Consider the following 24,721-nt stretch of genomic DNA (forward strand, 5'->3'; position numbering starts at 1 on the left):
AAATGACAACTGTGCCCTTCTCTTCTCTTTTGATTCATAGGTCACTAAGGCATCCGCATCAAAGGATTTAACAAAAAGTATCTTAAAACATATCTTATTCTTAATTTTGGAAAAAAATGAAATTAAAAACTTCCTAAGAAATTTAGATATTTTATGGGTTCATTGAATGTTGTTAAATTTGAGGTTCTTAAAAAAGTATATATATTTTTTTATTGTAAATTATTATACTATTTTGTTTAAATTCATAAGACTTGTATACTTTTAAAAAACTTAAAAATATTGCATTCAATAAAAGTTTAAACAAACGTTACATAAAAGCATATTAAAAATAGATTACGAAATGATTAATTTTAATATTGATTTGTGCCAAACTTTTCCCATATATGCTCAACCAAATCCGCTTGCAGTCGGTCATGTATTTTCTTGTCACGAACTTCATTTCGAATGGTTATCGTATCACTCATCATATTTCTGAGATTTGAAGGGATGTCTGTAGAATACGTGAAATCCACTTCTGAAGTTCGGTTTGATTCTACTTGTGCAAATGTGGCCTCATCATACTGAGTATACCCATCACGTTCATCTTCTACAATCATGTTGTGCAATATGATACATGCTTTCATTATGTTTCCAATTTTTACTTTATCCAACATAAGAGCTGGGTTTTTGACTATGGCAAATCGAGCTTGCAAGACTCCAAAAGCACGCTCGACATCTTTACGTACAGCTTCTTGGTATGTAGCAAATGACGATGCTTTCGGATCTTGTGGCATTGAAATTGATTTGACAAAAGTAGCCCATTTTGGATAAATACCATCGGTGAGATAGTAAGCCATAAGATATTGTCGTCCGTTGATAAAGTATTTTTCTTTGGGAGCTACACCTTGTAATATGTCATCAAAAACTGGTGAGCGATCGAGAATATTGATATCGTTTAATGTACCTGGAGCTCCAAAAAATGCGTGCCATATCCAGAGGTCTTGTGAAGCTACAACCTCTAAAACAATTGTTGGCTTTCCAGATCCACGTGTATATTGACCTTTCCATGCAGTCGTGCAATTCTTCCACTCCCAATGCATACAATCTATGCTTCCTATCATCCCGGGAAATCCGCGTATCTCTCCAATATCGAGTAGTCGCTGAAGATCTTCTGGTGTGGGTCTGCGTAGATACTTATCTCCAAATAAATGAACTATTCCTTCAACAAACTTTTCCAAACATAACATAGCAGTGCTTTCAGCAAGACGGAGGTATTCGTCAAACGCATCCGCTGCAGAACCATACACCATCATACGAATTGCTGTTGTACACTTTTGTATTGCAGAGAGACCTAGCCTTCCGTGACCATTTCTTCTTTGTTCAAAGTATGGAACTTCTGTTGAGAGTCGTTCGACAATACGCATGAACAAGGGTTTGTTCATTCTAAAACGGCGACGAAATATTTGAGGAGGATATGTTGCATCTTCACGGAAATAGTCATCCCATAAGCGTTGGTGACCCTCTTCACGTTTTCTTTCCATGTGGACTCGTTTCTTCTTCTCGGGTTCCAACGGATTCATTGCTTGATCAAAACGATTCTGAATTGCTTGATCAAAATAATTGTTGAGTGTTTGATCAAAATACTCATCCATCTTTTCTTCAATGTTATTAGAAGAAGATGCCATTTAAAAAAAAAATAGAAGAAGAGCTTGATAAACTGGGAGAATAATATTGTAGAAGAAGAAGAATATGTATTTTTGGAAGATGAAAAAGCAATATTGTGGGTACAAATATGAAAAAGCTTGATATTGTGGGTACAAATTGTGGGTACAAAGATGAAAAAGCTTGATATTTATGTGTATACGAAGATGGTCTTATATATTGATGACCTTGTGGTGTTACAAAGGCATGACACTCTCGTTCGTGACCAACTGTGCAGGTCCGTGAACTCGTTGCTTGTTGTCCTTGAGAAAAAGATGCAGGTCCGTGAACTCGTTGCTTCTTGTCCGTGAGAAAAAGATGCAGGTCCGTGACTCGTTGCTTGTTGTCCCTGACCAAAAGCTTCTTGTCTGTGACCAACAGCTTCTTGTCTTCTTCTTCTTCTTGTCGGCAATCCTAATGGAAGGAGACATAGCAATCATTTGACCATTGCATATCATTAAAACAAGTTAAACTGAAATAAATCAAGCAAACATTTGGTGAAACAGAGTTATGCATATCATTAAGACAAGTTAAACTGAAACAATACAAGCAAACATTGAGAGAAAACAACACAAGTACATCGTTAATAGTCAAGAGTTGACAAACATTCGGTAAATATCTTAAACACAACATAACAAACACAACAAACATAAACTCAAACTGAATCTAACTTGACAACATGTCATTAATTATCTTATTCTTCAAAGCGATTTCCATTTCAGTTAAAGGCTCAGTTTTAGCAAGTAGACGGTCAAGCATTTTATGTTTGTTTTGCTTCTCTTCAATCATACTCTGTTTCTCTTTCAAGGCAAATTCCTTTTGCCTTATCTCCCACATGCTCTGAAACTCGACAAGGGAAGAGCCTTCTGGAGCTGAGGTTGGCTTGTTCACAAGCCTTTTACCTTTCGCCTTTGCTGCCTTAATACCAGTAGGACGAGCTTCCTCCTCTACATCATTAAATGGAACCGAGCTTGATGACTGTGAGTGAAGATCATTACACTTCCTTCTCTTTGATGCTCCATTACCTTTCGCAGAATTGGATCCACACCATTTCTGATCATGGCGAAGCTCCCTCCAAGCATGCTCAAGTGTGAACTTCACCTTGTAATAGTTGAAGAAGATTTCATAAGCCATTTTCATTACATCATCTTCATTCTGGCCACTTGATTTCAGTTTTGTTGCAGCCTCATAGCTTCCAACAAACTTGCAGATTGTTTCGTTGATCTTCTGCCACCTTTGCTTACAATGACTAGGCTCTCTCTTTTCTACACCAACTAGCTTAGGATTTGCAGCATAATAAGTTGCAATTCGTGACCAAAAAGTACCAAATTTTTCATCGACAGCAGTAATTGGATCCTTGCTAGTGTTGAGCCAAGCACCGATGAGGGCCACATCTTATGTGTGTGACCACTTCCTTCTACGCTCCTTTGATTTCTGTTCACCTACAGGGCCCTCCTCAGCATACGAATGGGTTTCAAGGGTGTGGCTTTCTTGTTGACTACTTAACAGGTCCATAAAACCTAAAGCTTCACTAAATAGGTCCATAGGAAAGTTTCTGGGTTGAGTTTAAAAGATGATCGAGAATAATGAAGGATTGATTATCTGGTTAGGTATGTAAAGGAGAAAGAAAGGTATATGTTTAGGTTCAGCCAACACTTAATATATAACTAGAAGTGAGGTGTAAGTGTATTTGGTTTTTAAATGTGACATAACAAGCAATCAATGACAACTACCAAGCATTGAGTATAACCTAACACTAGAAAATAAGTGTATTACTATGACAACAACCAACAATGTGTGTTTAAATGTGACAATACAAGCAAACAATGACAAGTTACAAACCATTGAGTGTTTAAGTGTGACATTTACCAAACAATTCTTGTCAATTTAATGATGCAAATTCATGATGCAAATATCCGAAAGACTAAGAAAGAGAAAGAGACATCAATGAATAATTATCTTTTTCAATCAAACTAATTCGTTACTAAATACGCTCAGACCAGCAACCAAAACCATCAACGTAATCAATGAATAAATAAACAGTCAAGAGTTGAGTAAGATAACTCATCTGCAAATGTTTGGCATTGCGCAAATAAGACCACCTTCTCTGTTTAAGACTCCAAGAGCAGCCATTCTTTCATCTTTTTGCAATCTCAAGTCCTCAACAAGAGGCGTCACAACATCAAGCTTCTCTTTCAATGATTTTGAACCTTTCTCTGCTTTGATCTGCAACCAAAAATAAAACATTTAGAGACCCATATTTTCTGCTCCATACCAAAATAAAACAAAACTTTAAAAGCCATTCAATTCACGAACCCTCCAAACATCAAAAATCAGATATCTTAAAAACAGATACTTGTAGAAGAATAGGTTAAAATGGCTGCTTATAAACAGAGAGCTGAGCTTGTGACAATGGCTGCTTATTATAAACCACAGAGGAACCACAAAAGATACAGAACCGTCAACCGTTACTCGTAGAAACAGATGTCAGATCTGAAGCTTAACATAAGAAAGCTTCTCTTTAATTTTGCAGAGAGAAAAAAAAATTATTTGACAAAAGTAGTCACTGAAAATACTAAACCGGTGATGATCAGATTTCAAATTCTCAAACACCTATCATATAATTTTGCTAAAATCGATTCCAATTCCTATAACCCTAATTTCTTCTCACATCCATAAAACTCTCATGCATGTCTATCTACAAATGAAATCAATAAGATTATGACCAATAAAAAAAAACTTACATAGCATCATTGAACCACCCCTTTGGAGATTTAGCCACTAGAAAATCCGGTTGGGTCAACCAAAGGGCTCCCGGATTGATGAGCCCAGAGCGGTGGAGATGAGCCGATGGTGAAATCCCCTTTCCAATTGAACCACCTTCAATTCTCTGCTTCTTCTCTGTGGAAAACCTATCGACTTCGAAATAAACGAGAGAGACGAGAGAGAAAATCGGATAACAAAAAAATAAAAGAAAATTTTATTTTTCACTCATCCAATCAAAAACTGACACAGCCAAATTTCTAAACACATCTAAAATATCTTCTGTAACTATCGATCCTAAGCTAAATCACACAAAAAAAAATTTAATCTGTAAAAATACTTTAGGAACTCTTAAGATACTTGTTAAATCCTTTAACTGGAATCCTGTTGACATGTCTTCGTTGTTTGTTATCAAATTGAATAATTAACTATAATTCTCTATAACGTTATACACAGTATCAAAGATAGGAATGTGGAAATAATTATTATTTAGTGAATAATTCTTAATAATTGCTGTCTCTTAGGCGGTCGAATTTATTGTGGCCTTAGCTGCATATTAGTTGTCTCTTAAAAAATTGCTTATCTTCCACAAACTTGTTTTATAGTTTCCATATTGAATACTGAATCAATTGGATATTTTATATATAACACATGACATATGGTTATAAGCACAAATGTCTAACTAACCATCTATTCTCTAGACCACAGACACAGCACACACACATATATGTTGATGTGTGTCAGTGATGTAATAAATCATCATAGCTGCCAAAAAATCTTATTCACATCTTTTGAAAGATCTTACATAAAAAGGAAAAATTAGGTTTTAATATGGGGACTTTTTAATTAGTATAAAGGATATCAAATCAACTCTGGCTAATTGATAGGTAGATATGCGTATATTGTACAAATATAAACCAAAAATATATAAGTACTTGTAGAGATGACAAGGAGCTGCCAACGTGTAGTTAGATATATACACACTAACACAACATATATACGTGCATGTGTAGGTCCAGCGTAGTTGCCGTACCATATTCGTGGTACTTACTGGTATAAAATCATATTGCTGACACCTCCATTGTTCCCTCTGGTGAGGCCTGTTGAGGTTTGAGAAAAGACAAATATTCGCTGTCCAAATATAAAAAGTCAACTTATTGATGATATCATCATAAATGTTATAAACATATAGTAATGTGTGTGTAGCTATCAGATACTTGCAAATCAATATTTATCATATATTCAAATCATAACTTAAGAAAAAATTGTGAGTCAAGAACAACATTTAAAGTCTAGAAACGCCGTTGGGAAAAAAAGTCGGGAAAAGCCGGGGCAGATTTAGAATCTTGGAATGATATATAATCGATCGATCCGATTATTATTATATTAGATCGACTGGCTTAATAATTCTTAATATAATTATAGGCTAAGTTATACATATAGGTCAAAGTTACAATTTCAATCGAATAGGGTCATATTTATTTAAGGTAATGATGGTAAAGAAACACCATAGCGGAAACGTATGAGTTTTTTTTCTTAATCAAGAAAATTAAAGGTAAAGCCCTAAATGGTAAGAGTGTCCGTATAATAGAAATGTTGGATTTTCCAGCGGAAAAGATTAAAAACAAGAACGAGATGATTTTTCTTCATCATCTCAGTTACCTTCTCAGTAATCTATATACGCGTGTCTTCTCAATGCATACTTTTAAAAACTACATTGTTCATGCATATATAAACATGCATACACACGTTCACCGGGTTGAATAATTTTCATACTACATCCAAATCGATTAACTAGTCGTTGAAGGTTTATAAAAAGTACAAAGTCTGTTATTGATCAAGTACTTGAAGATCGTGATTGTTGGCATCATGAAGCTGAGTGATTGAATCATAATTTTGACCTTTTTGTTTCGCATATGACCAACTTTTGACCTTAACTTGCTCAACCTAATAATAATCTCATCATACAAAAAAGGGATTAACCACCATATGATATATTCTTGATTTCTTGTATACATGTATTCACTAGCAATAGAAATATTTTCACTAGAAGACATTTCAATCTCCAATAATCAACTGTCATCGTTTAGTTCAGCCACTTGTAAACCCTTCGTAAATTGTAGGAAAATAAAACTCTGGTTTAAATTTTCAATGTCGAGTAAAACCGGAATTGAGGAAAACCGGTATTAATTAAAAAAACTGATTTCGAAATCAATTGATCAGACTACGGGACGGCGTCGTTTTCGTAACTACTCTGCCTCTGGCTCTGGCTCTGGCTCTGTACACAAAACAAAACGCCGTGGAGCATCCCAAACACTTCGACAGGCACTCCAGCCACAAAACCACAGACACTGCTCTACGGTCAGATCGTCGTTTAAGCTTTACAGCGGTAAAAATCTCTCCTTTTTTCTCTTTGGTTTGTTTTCTCAAATATTTTCTGTTGCACGAATTGATTGATAATCAAAGGAAACGTAATGGGTTCATACTCTATAGCAAGTGCTATATCTCGCATATCTCCTCTGATTCGTTTTGTCAAACCTTATTCCACCGATTTTTCTTTCATCACTTGCGCTTGCAACAGTACCCGGAGGCCAAAGGTTCATGCTTTTTTGGGAAACCCCTTGTAGTTGGAATCGTTTTTTCTCTTTGGACTATGTGTGTGTGTGTGTGTTGTTTAATCACCTGGGTCTGTTTTGATTTTGTAGAGATTTGATCAGCTTCGTGTGTTCTCTATGGCGTCTGAAGCGAGGGAATCACCTGCTAACAATCCTGGCTTGTCAGCGATTCGGGATGAGGCTACAAGAGGATATATCATGCAGCAGACTGTAAGATTCCTCTGCTTCGATTTGCCATTCGTCTTTACCAGTAATTTCTGTATTGATATCCAAAGTTGCGTTTTTTCGACTCGTTCAAGGCTTTCGTAAGTGTGGTTTAAGATGTCGAGGAAATCTAAACTAGTAATCGAAATCAAAAGCTTAATCACCGAGTTTGTGTGTTTTATTTGTTATGTACCTACTACCTAGGCACATGTTTTACTGATATTTCTAATGTTTGTGTTTGCTGTTAATCTTGACATTGTGTTCTTGATCTAAGCATACTGTCTTCTTCACTTTGGTAGCTATGGGTGAGTGAAACTATGATAATCATCAAAGTAGCTCCATTCTAAGGAGATTGAACTAATTTATAGAGTTAACTCTTGTTGTGGTAAAGAATGTACTCAGTAATGTTTAAAGATTAGGAAAAATCAATCCTTCCCATTTTTTTTGAACTTTTGAGTATTGTTCCTCTCTCTCTGATTAGGTGTTGTAATTTGTCTTCTTTATTCTTGGTTGAGTTAGTGATTTTTTTTTCATCTTTTTGAAACTCTCAGATGTTTCGGATCAAGGACCCTAAAGCTAGTCTTGACTTCTACTCACGTATGCTGGGAATGTCGTAAGTTTTTTCATCTCTTGAATGCTCTTTTCTCTCAAGTCCTCAGGGAACCAATGGGTTCTTCTGTTCTTAAGGCTTATGTGCTCTCTATATCTTTACGTTTATCCAGGTTGCTGAAGAGGCTGGATTTCGCTGAGATGAAATTTAGTTTGTACTTCCTGGGCTACGAGGTAGAATTTTGTTCTGTGACCTTTGCTTAGTTAGACTTTTCACTAAGCTGGAGGTGATTCTAGAAAAACGAAAAGTGTGGAACTTTGCAATTTGCATACTACAGTATCATGATGAAAGGCAAAGCAACTTATGTTCTACAGTTCTAGGAACTCATCATGCATTGAGCTTTCAGCACATTTAGAATTTTGAACACTGAAAATTAAGCAAGCAATCTATTGATGTTTTAAAATGCCTTTAGTATAACAGTGAGTTTCTGAAATATTTGTTTTTCTTGTTCTGGATCACTAAGATGAATAGATATCTCTCTTGGGTGCTTTAACCCCACTGATATGTAGTGGAGAGTAACAACAAAGCTGTGTGTTGATTCGTTTATTATGGTACAGGATACTACAACAGCTCCATCCAACCCAACAGAGAGAACAGTTTGGACCTTTGGTCGACCGGCAACAATTGAACTAACTCAGTAAGAAACAAACACTAATGCCTTACTTTCTCTCTTTCTTTTCTTGGATTGATCGTTCCTTACATATGTATTTTTCTTACAGCAACTGGGGTACAGAGAGTGATCCTGAGTTTAAAGGTTATCACAATGGGAACTCTGAGCCTCGTGGATTTGGTAAGCTCCTTCTAAAAATATCTCTGATCTTATTATCTCTCTACATTCAGAAGTAACTGATTAGAGTTTCGGTAGGTTATATTTTAGGGAAGCTTTAAATTTGGTGGCTAGAATGTAGAACATCACTCAACCAGTTGATAAGCCGAAAAATTGAGGCTTGAGTTATATCAAGTCCTATTTTAATACAAATAATTTTGTTGCTGTTACAGGGCACATTGGGGTTACAGTTGATGATGTGCACAAGGCATGCGAGAGATTTGAAGAACTGGGAGTAGAGTTTGTCAAGAAACCAAATGATGGTACTACTATTACCAAAGCTGAATCCACTAGAAATTTGATTTTCTTTTTTTTTTTGGCTACTCTGTTTGAGGAATTTGGTTTTTAATCCTTTATTTGATGTAAACCGTGCAGGAAAGATGAAGAATATAGCCTTCATTAAGGATCCTGATGGCTACTGGATCGAGATCTTTGATCTCAAGACTATAGGGACAACTACCGTAAACGCAGCTTGAGGAGGTCACGATTGCACTATTTGTGTTCTTGTGCACTCAACCTGAGTGTGTAAACAATTGAAGAATTTTCTTGTTTCAGCGAATAATTCGAACAATATAGTCCTTTGTTATCATTCTGGTCTGTTTCTTGACATATATGATAAGCTAAGTTAAATAAGCCGTTATCATCATTTAGATATCAGTTTGATGCTACGAATACTGTTCGAGTCTGGCCTGTTTTGTTGAATTGATATATTTGGTACAAGAATTAACTAACTATTACTTCAAACTGAATACATATCTGCGATTTTATAAAGAATTAGTTTCAGTATGAAGCACATCACAGAAGCACAAACAGCTAAATCAGTGAAAGAAAGGTCTACAGGACGCATTCAATGTATACATGATACCAAAGAGTAAAAATCACAATGGTGAGGTCTTGAGGAACACATGGCTCTGAAAGTCGCTTCTGCAAAGTCATTTTTTCACCTACAAACAAAATCAGAGAAATTTTACACAAGAATGATTTCACGTTTTTTTTTTATAAAAGAGAGATTTTATAACAATGTATACACGCACCTGAACATCTATCTTAACGTCACGGAGAAGCTGTGCAGCAACTGTACCATACCTTCTCATCTCCCATTCACTTAGCTTTCCGTCCCGTAGTCTCATCAGCAAACTATCTTCCTTAAGACGGGGATGATGTGTTGCAACGGCTTCCTCTTCCAACTGGTTTGGTAAATCATGGCATTCTCCAGCTGGGACTTTCATCTCGCTCTTTGTTTTCTCTGTGTCAACAGCAGCTTCATCCCGAGTCACGTTTCCAGAACTCCCGGCAGGAGACTTTTGTGCCATGATGTACAGATGAATGCTCGGGTCTTGGTATTCACCATCCATCTGCAGATTCCATTCCAGTTAACGAAACAACGAAATTTTAACAGTGACTGTGCCATCAGTGTTGTTGTTTACCTTAGATCTAGGTATGGTTTTGACTTCGAAGTTTTCTTTCCACATCTGGAGCATTTTATCATGAACAACAGTGGAACGTATCTCATATCCCAACTAGAAAAAAAACAATAACCAATCATCTTGTAGTTCCAACGATAATATTAAGCACATCCCAAGTATCTTACTTCATACCATAACTGTTGTCTTTGGCCCTGATAACGCAAGTATTGTACGCAATAGAGGTTCCAAAAGTTGCTCAGAATATACCTTAAACAAAATTGAAGGTGAGTTCAGTCACAAGTCACAACTCCCTTGGGCTGAAACCAATCTCACTAATCTAAGCAATTATCATGAATCATTTGAATATTCCGATTAACTTACAACATCAGTACCGATGACATAGTCAAAGGGCGGCTCAACGGCCCTTATATGATCTTCGTTTCCCCAGTCGAGTTCTGCAACTCGGAGTGATCCAAACGATGCTGCAAGGAATGACAACTTCATTAGACAATAATAAAAAGAAGATAACCACTCAAAATTTTATTGTAACTCGATAAAGTAAGCCAGTTGGTTCTACGAAGAACTTATCCATGGCATAATAAAATGAAGAAAGATGCAGATACTACAGATTAAGGCAGTAAAAGAAGCAATATGCCTACTTAGAGAAGACAGTATCAACACAAACCTGAACCAGGATTCATCTGCAAGATTTTGGAGGTATTCCATTCTACATTCCTCTTAAGCAGTGGTAATACCTCCTTTTGATCAGTTGTAACCACATCACACCCGAGCATCGCCAAAGCTTGCACATGAACACAAACTCCAGTTTAAGATACCAAATTTCTAGTTTTCAGCAAAGGTAAGGACCATACACAAGAAAGGGGAATCCTTTAAGATATAAATACATACATGTCATCTACATACCAAATCCTGCAACGCCGCAACCTGCTCCTAGCTCAATAACACGCTTTCCTTTCAGTTTGGACGGACTAAACCTCCCCTTCCTGCAATTTTTCCCCTGAAATTTTTGAAGCAGGATAAGGTTTCTTGTTAAGTCTAGTGCAGGACTATGGTAGCTAGCCTAGGGTTTAAGCTTGGAATTCTAGCTTTTGCCAGCTCAGCAACAGAACTTACGGTTAGTTGAGAGCTAAAGAGTTAAAAAAAGGAAGAGAGAGCCAGAGAGGAGAATGCACTGGAACCATTATGGATTGGTTTAGGCATTTGGTGAAGCCTTAGAAACTTCCACCGTTAATCAAGTCTCTTTTACGGTATACCAATCTACATTACACAGTCATAGAAGCTAATCTCTGAGGATAAGAGAGATCATATACCAGATATTTGGCAAACACCATGGACGCATCCCACACGGTGGTTCCTAAATGCTTCGAATTTGGATCCTTACATATAGAATCGCGGCATCATGACACAGCATTAGAAGCATAGTGACATGGAAGATGACAAATAGATGAACAAAAGTAAGAAAGAACAAAGACATGGAAAAGGTGAAAATACAGCTGGGACTTCGTTAGATCTCATCGATATGTATTTTAAGTTCAAATGTAAGAATTCAAGGAAAAATAAGAGTCATATACATACCTGAGCAAAGTTTAATTCGTGGCCCAACACCTCAATGGTAACAGTACAGGTGCTTGGAGAATTCAACCTTATAATAATAATAATTATAGCAAAAGTTTCAAATTTTGTTCAACGAATCAATTCGAAAACCAAAACTTTGGCTCAAATTCTAGAAATCTAATTGTAAACTTAATTCTTAAATGAACCTAGAAACAGCAAAGATCTCGACTTGTGTGATAACTAAAGACAGAAACTTGACAATAATACAACTGGATAACAACGACTTAGGAAGGTAAAGTTTCTAGAAGCAATAAGCTAATATGATCGTTCCGTAAATAAAAGACCATCCTCAGCTCTCATCGGATTTCGCCAAGATTATAACAAGTAAATTATCACAAACCATGTTAGTGGATAGATAACAGTGGAATACCTGTCGGGATCCATTTGTTCTTCTTCGTCCGACGAAACACAAACTACGGCGATTTTCTTGTTTCAGGGAGATTGATTTTTCGTTACGGCGTTTCAGTTTCAGTTCCGGTTCCAGCTCGAGTTCAAAACCTCTGCGTCACCAAGAGGTTTAAGTGGAATTAGTGATTTAGACGATAATCACTAAAACAAAATTCTGAAAATAATTAATGAGTTAAATTGGTAGACCTATTACATGGGTAGGAAATTACTCCTTTGACCTTGTACATCTATTACTTTTTTTAACGTTTTTGTTAGATTATTTATCGTTTACAACTTTACATACAAAAAAATTCCACTTTTTTTGCTTCTTTTGTTTTCATGATTCTGTCTCTTTGGTGAATGAGATAGACAACAGAGGAAGACATAACTCGAACAACTGAGTACCTCGGCCTAAAGCTTGAACAGGTCTCCCAAGTTTTTCAGGCGTTACTAGAACTACAAGACACTTTTTGTACTAACTACAAGACACTTTTTGTACTTGTGCTACTAAATCATCTATTTGTGAATAAGCTCTAACCTCACCGTAAAAGCAAGCATAATCTTATTATTTACCCTTGCCTGATATATTTGCACATTTGATTTCTTTTCTAGCATGTGGACAATGATTTAGAACTTTTTCCAGAACGGCTCATTAACTTTTCCTAAAGTCAATTTTACACAACCAGTTACTGTTGAGAACATGAAACACGCAATCTGCATCATTAGCTAGTTAGAAGCAAGCAATATCGTATGCTCCGAGACCAGATTACAGTTGCTCAATCATCGTCACCTTTGACATCATTGCTTGGATGATTGTGTTTCTGAGCTTGGTACATATCTGCAATCTGAAAATATGCAGGGAAAATAACTTCAAAACCAGCCTGGTCTCATCTTTCCAGAATTGAAAAGATACGAGTGTTACGAGACTTAACCTGCTCAGATGATGTTGCTTCCTCTGGCTTCTTGTCTTCCCGTACACGGAGTAGACGAGGAAAACGAAGAGAAATTCCCTTTACGAAACATTGAAACAGTCAATAGGGTAACAATTTTCCGGCAGCTTGAAAATAAATCAAATAGCTCAACGGTTTTATAAGATATAATATATCAACAGATAGGAAATAATATTAAACCTTATCAGGGTCCACAATGCCGGTAGCTGCACGGTGCACAGGGCTAATTGTCAAGTCAGCTGCTTTCACTTCCCATACCTTTAAGCAAGCATATATATTAGCTTTCACTTTGACCCAGGACACATTTGGAGTACAAGCGAAGATAATCCTACCTCAGTGGGCTCAAACCAAACGTCTGGAGTGAGGCCGTCTCCAACTCGGTAGTATGGCTGGATATTTGAATAATTACAATTAATAAGAATTCAGGCAAGAGACATATATGATATTGCAGAGAAAGGAGGCCAGAGAGAAGAAAAAGCTATCCTACTTTTGGAGTAGTTATCACTTGAGAGCGAAGACTGGACGACCTCTCGTCAAGCATGGCATCAGAAAATCCAGTACCTAGTAGCCCAGACCGTAAAACCAGGGTATAAGTAACTTGAGAAACTGAACGTAGCACATCAAAAATATGAAATGCCAAGGTGTATTAGACTGACCGATTTTACAAATGCTTTGGAACTCCTCCTTATCAACATCGTAACAAGCGAGTAAAAATGCACCAAAGACACCTAGAAGGAACGCATATAGCTCTGTTAGGAGCATAAAGGTTGAAAATGTATCATCCAATGTATTCTTAATGTTTTTCACCTGTACGTTTGCCACGTCCATGGAAAGCAGCAATTGGTACAAGATCCATAGAGTCTCCAATGCTGCGCATATTACCCTAGAGTCAGTAAAGGACTGTTCGATTTACACTTATTTGAGAGAAATGTTTACAAGAGTATTGCCTGTCCATGTAGTCTTTCTTCAATTTTAGCCAATTATTTGATCGCTTTGCAGGTTCATAGGTAGCATCCGAGCTCAATGTTTTAATGATTAAACCTTCACAGCTGCAAAATAAAATTTATAGATGAAGAGCTGGAACATTATAGAGATAACAAGGTAAACGCTGATGCAATATATAGACATAAGATTGTAGAGAATTCACAATAAGTGTGGATGAAATTGCTAAAAATACAATTACTATCCAGAAGACACATGATGACATCTTACAGCATAGGGGTAATGAAGCAGAAGTCAATGTCATTTCATATATCACTACAGGCATGGTAAAAATTTGCAAATTTAATCATATCCTTAAACATATAACAGATAACTATCTAAAATTGAATACCGAAGATGAGAAAAAAAATCTACCACAATCTCTAGTTTTCTGTTAACACAGCTGACGGTGAAAGATGCTACTACAGATGAGATGCTCGGCACAATTACTACAAGCATGGTCAAATTGTTAATTTATTATACCCTTGAACATGTCAAAGATGACTCCCTAAAATAAAATAACCGGAAGCAGTAAATATCTACCATAATCTCTAATTTTCTGTGAGTGCAGCTGAAGGTAAAAAATGCAACTAAAGAGAAAATGCTAGGCAACAATTCACACCAAAGTTCACCGTAAGTATCAAGATATATACCCAACATCAACAGATGCGTCAAGAAACTTTTGGATTTCATCGATATCGCTAGATGTAAGAGCAGTTGCAAACTGGAAATAGCCAGGCTCTTCCTCAAATGATTCGTATAGCTTCTGTTGAAGCAAAGTGAAGACAAATGATTACATATTTGCACAACAATTACTTTATTGAAATCAAGGGAAAACAAATTCTATTTATGTTTTACTGATAGGCTTACCTCTCGGCGAATATTAAGATTCTCTTGGATAAGTTGTTGGCCATTTAGATATAACATGTCAAAAGCAAAGATGCATACGCCAACCTTAATATCATTGACATTCACATTTTTACGGGCTCGAGTGCTCAAAATCTGAGAAAAAAAACTAGAAAATATAAAACAAGACATCAAGTCAAATAGTCAAAGTAGCTAGCTTCAAGTTAAGTAAACTAATCCAGGTGAGAAGGATATAACAGTTGATATATTTCAATTATCCTCTTCATACCAACACTAAACATAAGTATGATCATAAGGAATTAGGTCAATCACCAAAACTATCCGCGAAAAGTGCCATAAAATATCCATAAATGTAACAAGGTTTGTTCAGAATGTTGAACAAATCATTGGTTGGACAGTGTCAAAACCGGAAAATCTGATCTAAAAGGGTATTATCGCTATGCTTATTTTGTTAACTCATTGACTAGTGGCTAACAAGATGAAAACTAGATCACATTAATATTTCTCTGGCAATTTAAAATGAATAGGCAGAATTTAAGGCTGAAACCATACGTGAATATCACAACCTTGCTATTCACTTATGAGTTACCTGGAACGGAAGAATTTTATTTTTCTCCCTGTCAAAAGCAACAACCTCACAATCCAAAATAAAAGACTTCACAGAGGGCTTCTTTAATCTGCATAGAGATGATTCACAGCTTCAGTAGAAAGATTGGTTCTTTCTAAAGTTTTCAACAAGTTACACCAGAAGGTTACCTTGATAACGCAATCGCAACATCCGGGTACTTCCCAGTGTTTCTTTCAGCATTTCGACTGTATATCTCAAATGTACCATCCTCCATAAAATGTATCTGCAGAAATTAATTGATGATAAGCCAAACCATGATGGCATACTTAAATAAGACAGATCTAAGTATAGCATTCGCCCGAATTAAGTAGACACCAATATATTACCTGTGCACGTTCTCCATCATATTTGTATTCACATGTGAAAACGATGTCCTGGAATTTATTCAGTATCTCTGCTACACCTTTGGTTGGTTTTGCAAGCATGGGTCCAATTGGAACACCCAGTGTAAAGTTACAAGTTTTTGGAAGATTCCACACACCACCAGATAGAAGGGCAGGAACAATAATGTCATAGACAGGAAGCACCGTGAATACTTGTTTAACAATCTTCGCAGCCTACAAGGATAGAGCAAAAAGATGGATCTAGGAAAGAAGTGTCTTGACAAATTACACGCGTTCAAAACATCAGAAAAAAAAAAAGAAAACAGAACTGTATAGGAGGTAAATTGTGACCTACATAGAGATCCTACAGCCTCACGTAACATTCTTAATTCCTTATAGTAGCTCAGAAATTATATTCTTACACACGACTCAAAAAAGAATGGATTCTGATATAAGTGGAAAATACATAAAAATAAAAATAAAAATTAAACGAGAAAGCAAACCTCTTCTAAAGGAGACTTGGTATTTGGCGGTGGCTTTGAGTGCTCTTCATTATATACAGCGGCTTGTCCCAAGGCAGCTAAGACAGTCTGACCTGAGAACCCTAAACGTAATTTTGCCTGCAAGGTAAATTTTAAGAATGACGGAATAATGAACCCAAACAAATGAACAGAAAAAAATATGTGGCAATTGGTGCATACCTGAAGTAAACGTGTTAAGTAAAGAGGTTCACAGTCTGTTGCTGCCACAAGAAGTGCCTTCATCCGGTTCTTCTTCTTTTCCGTACTATCTTTTCCAGCTTCCTGCAATAATTAACATGCAGTAGTCCCACACGTCTCTGATTGTCAAACAAAAGAAGGTTGATTGAATCTCATTCAAATCATAACCTAAATTGCAAGCATTCAAACGCCATAAACAGTCATGGGTTCAACATACCATAGCAATTCGTCGAAACGTATCAAAAACCTTAACAACAGTCAACGGTTCGGGCTTAAACATCATAGTCTGAGTCGAACGGCTTCCTTTTGCTACAAGCCCCAAGTCTCCAAGTTCCTATAAATGGAGTTCAATTTCAGAACTGCTAACTTTCTTATTCTAAAACCTTATTGCAATCACATTCCACTAGACAGGATTATAAAGCAACCAAAATTACAAGTAAATAGAAAAAAAGTCAACATACCGTATTCTGCTTCTTAACCTGATCCTCAGTCCTACCAAAAGCTTCAGAGATTGCCTTGATGATTGAACCCTCTCCAATTCCCAATTCTATACCTTCATGAGCAGGAGCAATCTCATTGGCAGAAAGATAAACAGTAGCAACCAAATCCTCCGGTGTAGTGGCAATAACAGTTCTCAACATGTTACACAAAATATCAGTAATCACAATTCGACCACTTTCATTTGAAATCAGATCAAAAGCTAACGCAAGAAACAGAAACGGAACTCTCTCCCCTTTCTCCCAACAAGACACTTTCTCAGGATCGAAATCATTAGGCTTCTTCTTCAACAACCCAATTTTGCTCTTCATCTCGCCAATTTTATCAGCTTTGCTCAAAGTCCTAGACTTTTTCGCTCCGGTCTTCGAATCTTCCGCAATCGACGACGTATCCGATCTGGGTTTCGCGGAATCAGAAACAGGCTCTACGGGATCCTCAGTTTTCGATAGTGTACCTTCGTAGACAAGAGGTTTGGCCAAATCAGCGTCTTGGGTTTCCTCAATTTTCCTTTTGTTCGGCGAGCGAGACAAGGCAGTGGAGGTCTGAGGCGTCTTCTTCTTGGCAGCTGCGCGAGCATTGGACATAAGAGCGTCAAATGCAGAAGGGCGGGTAGAAGACATGGCTCTGTGGCACGAGCTAAGCCGCAAGTGGGAAACTCTGCGGCTAAAAGAGAGCAAGACGGAGGAGAATTGAGTTTTAGTAGCGAGACAATGTACGTATCGGAGGCAATTTGATGATCGAATTGCTAACATCAGTCGAGTTTGAAATTAGGGTTTTAGCAAAAGGGCAAAATTTGCAACCTTGAAGAAACCCAGATAGATGATGATATGGCGGCAGAATTGTTTTGCCCGCGTCTCTTTCCGTTATTTTGGGCCAAATTACCTTAAATGGGCTAAGATATTTTAGAACTCTAATGGGCCAATCTGCAAATTAGTGGGCCTGATGTTTATGAGCTCCTCTTCACCAAATACATATTTTCCCCAATCATATACAGGTGTTTTCTAATCATTACAACACAAAAAAAAAACGTCTACTGACTATGGGGTTTTCCTATGTGTGTAATACAAGATAACACAAGATTGAAGCTAGGCTTAGTCATTCTTGTTGTTGGATGATCAACACGGAAGCTCTAGAAGGATAATATTCAGATGCTAACAAATCCCCGATGACTCCAAGTTCGTTGAATTCCATCCATTCCCCAAGTCCTGTAGTGACTGTAGTACCAATCCCGCTTCTTCTACCGACTAGAAATAGATCATAGTCGTAAGCCACGGAGTGTAAAAATGTGGAAGTCTCTGTGCCATCCGCCACTGTCAACTCAATGATGCTGGAGTTATCTCGAGGCCTCTCTTCAAGACTATTCTTGTACTCTACCATTTCATTATGTCTCCTCTTGCTACTCTCCTCTGTATGAGGCGCAGGGATCAGACGCATCACCGTTAGATTCACTTTTTGGTTACCTCTCATGTGGTTAGCTAATGCCAAGGCCTCTTTGTTGTCATTCCCACCCACGTAAATCAAGCATACCTGCACTCAATATGTGGTAGATAATCAAGAAAGGTTCAACATCTTTTCTTCATGTAAAAATAAAGAAAATGCAGACTGCAGAGTTACGTACGCGGCATGGAGATTCTACGGATTTGGGGTTCCAGATTGGTTTGCGATGAACCAATATTCCGCCAGAGCAAGGGGCTCGTTTCAGAACGCTACGATTAAGACCTCTTAGGTTTTGATCGTCTGAGATAATGCCATACCCGTTAGCCCCCCAAGAGCGGTGAAATGAGAGGAGGATAAGATTTGAACCTTTATCAAGAGCAAACCAACATATGTGTTCATGCATCTCTTTACCGGAAGTTAAAAATGTAAACATGTTTATGGAAGCGGAGTCCCAATAATTCTCTTGAAACAGTTGGAAAGAGCTTATGACATTTTCGGAATAAGATCGACTTCCAGGCTTTGGTTTCTGAAGCTGGTGGGAGATAAACGTGGGAGTAGCTTGACCCACTAGCTCTATTAGGTGAAGAACACAACACCTCATTGGAGAGACTTTAGTTGGGGAAGTAGCTCTAAGAAGGCTAATCATCGATGTTATGTTGTCTGGCTTGTTGATGCACACCAGCGTTTGCAGTTCTGAGTTATATTTTAAGTTTCTTCTTTTATAACTCACTAATCTATTGGACCGATCATACAAGAAATGTATAGCCATTGGTGTTAACAAAGAGTTGACGAGAATGTATACGCCCAGGAGCGTAAAGAGCTCCAAACCAATCTTCTGTTAAAGTATAAGAGAGAGACATCAGAAACATTAAAACATAAATATACAAATTATGATGATCTATCATTAATTATATATGACTATATCGATCTAGCAAAAATATTCTTACTTACGTCTTTTTCGAAGGCTTGGAGGACGTAAGACAACTCGAAACTACTCTTGGTGCCCATAATAATACCTAGGATAATTGAGTCTCGCAAGGGCATCCTTGCAGCTAGGGCGACTAAGAACGAAGTAGCAAGTTTCGCTACGTATAAGATGGAAAGGAATGAAAAACACTCGTACATATGACCCTGTTTTCCATTACCAAACCCCTTTCGTAAATATGACCAATCTAGTTTAATCATGCTTAGTGATCCAAAGAGGGGTAAAAAAATGCCCTCATTGAAACTCTCGAATTTTTGTATAAAAACTGATCCTAATGGTGGTCCGTTAGGGATAGCCAAACCAAGAACAAATGCCCCCAACGGTCCGAAGAATAAGAAGTGACTCCAGAAAAGATAGGATAAGTAAGCCAGCGAGAGACCAATGGAGAGATAGATGTTCTTCACTGGCGCTCCTTCCGGCGTATTTCTGATAACCCAATGCATAAATTGCCGCACAAGATACAAACAAATAAAGAATAGCATCATACCAACTCCCATACGTATTCTATTAATTTCATCGCGGCTTATGTTTTTCCATACACTCAAGAAAAAGGCAAGCATATCCGTTACCATCCCAGATGACTGAGCTATTTGGCCGAACTCAGTGTGAACTATTTTGAGGCCGGTAAGGAGCATGTTGAGGCAAGTGAAGGGCGTCATGCTCATGGTGAATATCATTACAGCATACTCCATGTCTGTCATGGTCGGGATACTTGATTTCTCTCTAGATGAATAAATGACTTTTCCGATTTGCAATGGGATGATCATTGAGGTGACTCCAATCACAACACTCTTCGTTCCAGACTTTTTGATCATTCCAACATCCGTAGTCACTCCTCTTAGGAACCAATCTAGGGTAAAAGCAAATGCGCCAATAGTCTCAGCAACATTTGGCATATACTTGTTATCATTGATAAATATATGCTGAAACCGTGACATTTCCACCCACTGAAACACCTCGCTAAAGACTGCCCCAACCTTCAAAAAAACAAGAGAAAATGGAGTATTTTATCCGAACATCGCTGATCAAATCTGGACATTATTAGAAACCTCCTAATTACTTACAAGCATCATGGAGGTAAACTTAGGGATAGGAACACGTAACTTCTTGAACAAGATATCAAAAAAACGCCAGAATACGAATGTGGAGAGAATTATGATCTCCAGTTGAGGAAGAGGGTACTCCCAGAATTCCATTCCCGTAGATCCGGAAGCCATCTTTTCTGTTACGCCGTGTGAGTTCAACATTATATGTGGACTTACATCGCAAACCATCTTACCCCCCATCTCTGCTCTTTTCACATCGTCGTCCAACATGATTTCTTGGTGCCAAGTCGCATGATCTGCATCCATTTGAGACAAATAACCTTTGTCTATGTAAACCAATACCAAAACGAAAAAAAATAAAAATAAAATAAACTTGGACAATGAAAAGGTTTTGCAGTTAAAGGAAGAACTAAAAAAACCGGTCAAATGGATATCACACAGATCCCATAAAAAATCTCTAAAAAAAAATGAAAAAAAAAAAATCTCTAAAATTAGCATAAGGTATAAATATAGGGATTGTACGGTCCAGGTGTTATCTTTGTTTTTGGCGTTTGTAAGTTGTATTGCTTCAAAATAAAATGATTTCCTTAGGCACTCTAAATAAACACTAAAGCCATTTAGATAGGGTGATGATCCATTAATTAGGACCTCAAAAACAATCTTTAACGCCTAATGTAATTCATTATAATCAACGCTTGGTATTCATTGTTTGTTAAGCAGACCATGTTATTACAAGAGAATCTATATTAGAATTGTGATAACACGGGCAGCTAAGGTTGAAAGAAGATCATCATAGAGTAGGCTAGCTCTGCCATAAGAAAGTACTGAAATTTATTATTATTTTCAAAAATATTTGATCAAAATCGTGAACTTATCATATAAGAAGAAACTCGAATCATTTCACTCCATAACTTTCTAAACTAATCTTTGATGTAGACAAGAAATACAACATTAAACAAATGATCCTGAGCATATATATATATCATCTCAGATTACTTCTTAGATAGCCTTTTTTGGCTTTTTGTATGATGAATGTACTCTTGTTTTTGTACAACCAACACTGATGCTCTCGAAGGATATTCATGTGATGCTAATAAATCTCCAATGGGTCCCAATTCATCGAACTCTGTCCATTCACTAATTCCGCTAGTAGGCTCAGTACCTATTCCACTGCTTCTTCCAACGATAAACAAGTCATAATCATTTGCCATTGCTCGTAAGGTTTTTGAAGTCTCAGATCCATCAGAAACCGCCTTATCGATGTATTTCACCTTGTCATCATTTTTTTTTACGTTGGACCCAATAATGTTACTCACGTTCTCCTTTAGATTAACCATTTGGTGCTGCTCCCACTCCTGGTTCTCCGATTCAGCAAATTTTGGAATGAATCTTATGATCGTTAGGCTTGTTCCCTTTTCTGTCAGTCTCATTCGATTTGCTATCGCTAAAGCTTCTATATCGTCGTTTCCACCGTTAAAAATCAAACATATCTGCAGAGATGAGAACTTTCTTAATTAGGTTACTCTTATATATTTAGGCCCAAACAGTTAGATATAGTTATAAAAAAAAATATAAAAAAATAAAAAAAAAAATAAAAAAAATAAAAAATAATGAAAAGTGTTATATATTTGGGGGTACACTATACCTTGCTCTGGTACTTAGCCAGATGAGATTCGACGATGGGCTTGCGATAGATGAAGATTCCAACAGAGCATGGGGCTCGTTTCAGGACGTTAATGTTGAGAATTCTCAGCTTATCATCGTTGGAAATAATAGTGGATCGATCAGAAGACCAGGTTCGATGGAAAGGAAGCACAATTAGCGATAGGCTTCTGGATAGGGCTAGCCAACAAATGTCCTCATGCATGTGTTGAGACATGGAGACGGAAGTGAAAATATCCAGTGATGTATAGTCAAAGAAATTTTTCTGGAAGCGACGGAAGGAGTTTATGACATTGTCCGAACAAGACGTACTCCCGGGCTCTGGTTGTTGCAACTGGTGGGAAATGAACATGGGATTGGCTTGACCCAAAAGTTCAATGAGGTGAAGTATGTTACACGCCATTGGAGAATCTTTTGATGGGTTGAAACCTTCCAAAAGGTTGGTCATCGAAGTTATGTGATCAGGTTTGGAGACGCATATAAGACATGGGAGCTCCGCGCCTTCTTTCAAGATGATCAAATTCCTTTTTCGGTAGCATTTGAATCTTTTGGTTCGGTCATGCACGAGCTCCAAGGCCATTGGTATAAATATAGAGTTGAAGAGGGTGAAGGTAGATAGGATTGTGAAAACCTCTGGCCTTATTTGCTGTGAAAGATGTTCCATGTTAGTATGACAAGTCAATAAACTATTTAGTATTCCTATTTATATATATATAGAGTTAGCTGAACACACCTTTATTTCAACTGCGAACGCGTAATAGGCGAGCTCGAAGATACCCTTATTATTGAAAACAAAGGCTAAAGCAAAAGAGTCTCTTAAGGGCATTTTGAAAGAATACGCAGCTATGGTAGAAGCAATGAATTTTGTGGAATTCACCAAAAGAATAAAGGAAATGACCTCATAAACTTGACCCTTCATACGTACGAAACTTCTACACTCTTTGAGCAACCATAAGAGATCTAATTGCATCGTGGTTAATGATCCAAAGAGTGGCAAGATAGCTCCAAGATTAAAGCTCTCAAACTTTTGAACCAAAGTAGTACCTAGAGGATCGCCATTCGGAACAGTCAAGCCTAAAACAAACGATCCCGCGGGTCCAAAAAGATGAAGAAGCTTGATAAAATAATGGAACGAGGCAAAAGCAAGCGCCAAAATCCAGTATATGTAGACATCCTTGACCGGCCTCCCTTCTGGAGTCTGCTTGATCACCCAATACATAGACGGCCTCACAACATAAATCATAAGCGCCACAAAGGTGCAGAAACCTATGGTTTGCATGACGCCACGGTATCCATCCCAGTAGATTGCATTAAAAAATGTTAGAACAAAAGCCAACATGTCCGTCACCATAGCCCCAGAGAGCGCTATCCTCCCAAACTCTGAGTGTTTGATCTTGAGGTCTTTTAGGAGTGTGTCGACGCTCGTGAATGCGGATATGCTTTGCAAGAATAAGATCAACCTGTATTCCGTTCTTAACAAGCTTGCGATCCCTCTTCGTTCTCTCCATCTAAAGACGAAGCTGCCACAAATCACCGGTACAATCATTGTGGTTAACCCGAGCACAGCAGATTTTTTCCCCATCCTAAATGGCATCCCGGCATCCATGGTCACACCTTTGAGGAACCAATATAAAAGGAACCCGAAAGCCCCTAGGGTCTCGGCGACTTTAGGTCGTTTATCATCAGGGAAAAAAATGTTATGGAGCCAAGACTTGTTGCTTAAGTGACAAGTTTGACCTAAGATTACCCCTGCCTTCAACAACAAGACATTACCATAATATAGAAATTTGCGTCGTGATGATTAAAATATATTAAAAACGAGGGTGTGGAGGATGGATATTAAGAAAACTCACGATCATCATGTAGGCCAATCTTGGAAATCGAAGACCGATTTTGTTGCATGAGAAGTCGAGGAGCCGCCAAATAAGAAAGGTAGAAAACATTAGGATCTCAAGATTCGGGAGGGGATACTCCCAGAAGCTCATCCCTGTTGGGTCGTAACTAGTCACTTCCCATATTCCGTGCGAGTTTACTATGTAAGGGTGTGTCTCGCAGAAACGAGACGTCTTATTGTCTTCCTTGTAGCCTCTCTGTGACACATCCCAATAATTCCGGTCCAAATCTAAACTCATTTTAGAGGAAATTAAATTCAAAAGTTAACGAAGAGAAGCTTTGTGATCAAGATCTGAAGCTTCTCTTCGTTTGTCGAGGAGATAGAAAACTAGGAAGAGTTTAAAACCAACACAGAAAATTAATACTAGGAAGGGTTTGTTATAAATTTTGACTAACGTTGAATGACCAGCAAACAACAGATACGCATCTCCAAGTGCACAGTTATTATTTAGCTCTTTCTGTTTGTTTTTCTTTTCTTTTTATAGCTAGAGAAAGCCTGTATTATTCACAATCTTCTAATTCCTTGTCAACATTAGCACACGTATGATTGTGAATACAGCTAATCAACATTAATACAGTACAATATAAGTATATTAGGGAATTTTG

The 24,721-nt window shown here is 37.5% G+C and overlaps 5 protein-coding genes and 1 pseudogene across 13 annotated transcripts; 1 reads left to right on the plus strand and 5 right to left on the minus strand.

The window, feature by feature from the left end:
- Positions 1-2,221: 2,221 nt before the first annotated feature.
- Positions 2,222-3,359, minus strand: LOC147927795 (glutathione S-transferase T3-like; annotated as a pseudogene).
- Positions 3,360-6,663: 3,304 nt separating this feature from the next.
- LOC104739396 (lactoylglutathione lyase) lies at positions 6,664-9,344 on the plus strand. 4 transcript variants are annotated; one of them, XM_010459738.3, is made up of 9 exons: positions 6,727-6,832; positions 7,025-7,040; positions 7,149-7,268; positions 7,814-7,875; positions 7,985-8,045; positions 8,430-8,509; positions 8,592-8,662; positions 8,872-8,961; positions 9,074-9,344. In XM_010459738.3, exons 3-9 carry the CDS (start codon positions 7,176-7,178, stop codon positions 9,172-9,174), a joined length of 558 nt encoding a protein of 185 aa, XP_010458040.1. In that variant the 5' UTR covers positions 6,727-6,832; positions 7,025-7,040; positions 7,149-7,175; the 3' UTR covers positions 9,175-9,344. The 4 variants fall into 4 exon arrangements, with proteins under 4 accessions (XP_010458037.1, XP_010458040.1, XP_087340360.1 ...); XM_087484234.1 differs by having other exon boundaries at positions 6,741-6,832; positions 6,937-7,040; XM_010459735.3 differs by lacking the exon at positions 7,025-7,040 and having other exon boundaries at positions 6,664-6,832.
- A 64-nt stretch (positions 9,345-9,408) lies between these two features.
- On the minus strand, positions 9,409-12,239 carry LOC104739398 (uncharacterized). Of its 2 annotated transcripts, none has more exons than XM_010459743.3 (10): positions 12,110-12,239; positions 11,701-11,767; positions 11,436-11,501; positions 11,029-11,122; positions 10,790-10,906; positions 10,486-10,586; positions 10,297-10,371; positions 10,126-10,218; positions 9,733-10,053; positions 9,409-9,642 (listed from the first exon to the last, which is right to left on the minus strand). In XM_010459743.3, the coding sequence occupies exons 1-10, from the start codon at positions 12,121-12,123 to the stop codon at positions 9,631-9,633; spliced, it is 960 nt and encodes a 319-aa protein (XP_010458045.1). In that variant the 5' UTR covers positions 12,124-12,239; the 3' UTR covers positions 9,409-9,630. The 2 variants fall into 2 exon arrangements, with proteins under 2 accessions (XP_010458045.1, XP_087340359.1); XM_087484233.1 differs by having other exon boundaries at positions 11,014-11,122; positions 12,110-12,237.
- LOC104739397 (DNA ligase 1) lies at positions 12,116-17,954 on the minus strand. Of its 5 annotated transcripts, none has more exons than XM_087484229.1 (18): positions 17,056-17,954; positions 16,812-16,928; positions 16,577-16,678; positions 16,379-16,495; positions 15,879-16,109; positions 15,681-15,775; positions 15,514-15,601; positions 14,928-15,059; positions 14,711-14,823; positions 14,024-14,125; positions 13,884-13,945; positions 13,733-13,804; positions 13,564-13,637; positions 13,409-13,465; positions 13,257-13,334; positions 13,059-13,136; positions 12,917-12,971; positions 12,116-12,239 (listed from the first exon to the last, which is right to left on the minus strand). In XM_087484229.1, exons 1-18 carry the CDS (start codon positions 17,842-17,844, stop codon positions 12,208-12,210), a joined length of 2,394 nt encoding a protein of 797 aa, XP_087340355.1. In that variant the 5' UTR covers positions 17,845-17,954; the 3' UTR covers positions 12,116-12,207. The 5 variants fall into 5 exon arrangements, 4 of the variants coding, with proteins under 4 accessions (XP_087340355.1, XP_087340356.1, XP_010458041.2 ...); XM_087484230.1 differs by having other exon boundaries at positions 16,577-16,713; positions 17,056-17,927; XR_015579973.1 differs by lacking the exon at positions 12,116-12,239 and having other exon boundaries at positions 12,753-12,971; positions 14,928-15,072; positions 17,056-17,927.
- A 38-nt stretch (positions 17,955-17,992) lies between these two features.
- On the minus strand, positions 17,993-21,124 carry LOC104743180 (cation/H(+) antiporter 6B). Its single transcript, XM_010464293.2, has 4 exons — positions 20,579-21,124; positions 19,481-20,491; positions 18,711-19,364; positions 17,993-18,619 (listed from the first exon to the last, which is right to left on the minus strand). Exons 1-4 carry the CDS (start codon positions 21,056-21,058, stop codon positions 18,188-18,190), a joined length of 2,577 nt encoding a protein of 858 aa, XP_010462595.2. The 5' UTR covers positions 21,059-21,124; the 3' UTR covers positions 17,993-18,187.
- A 390-nt stretch (positions 21,125-21,514) lies between these two features.
- Positions 21,515-24,354, minus strand: LOC104743181 (cation/H(+) antiporter 6A-like). The gene is made up of 4 exons (XM_087482995.1): positions 24,076-24,354; positions 22,956-23,975; positions 22,206-22,868; positions 21,515-22,050 (listed from the first exon to the last, which is right to left on the minus strand). The coding sequence occupies exons 1-4, from the start codon at positions 24,352-24,354 to the stop codon at positions 21,553-21,555; spliced, it is 2,460 nt and encodes an 819-aa protein (XP_087339121.1). The 3' UTR covers positions 21,515-21,552.
- Positions 24,355-24,721: the final 367 nt, after the last annotated feature.

This window comes from Camelina sativa, chromosome 14 (assembly GCF_030686135.1).
Source record: "Camelina sativa cultivar CO46 ecotype springtype chromosome 14, ASM3068613v1".
In the NCBI taxonomy this organism is placed as follows: Eukaryota; Viridiplantae; Streptophyta; class Magnoliopsida; order Brassicales; family Brassicaceae; genus Camelina; species Camelina sativa.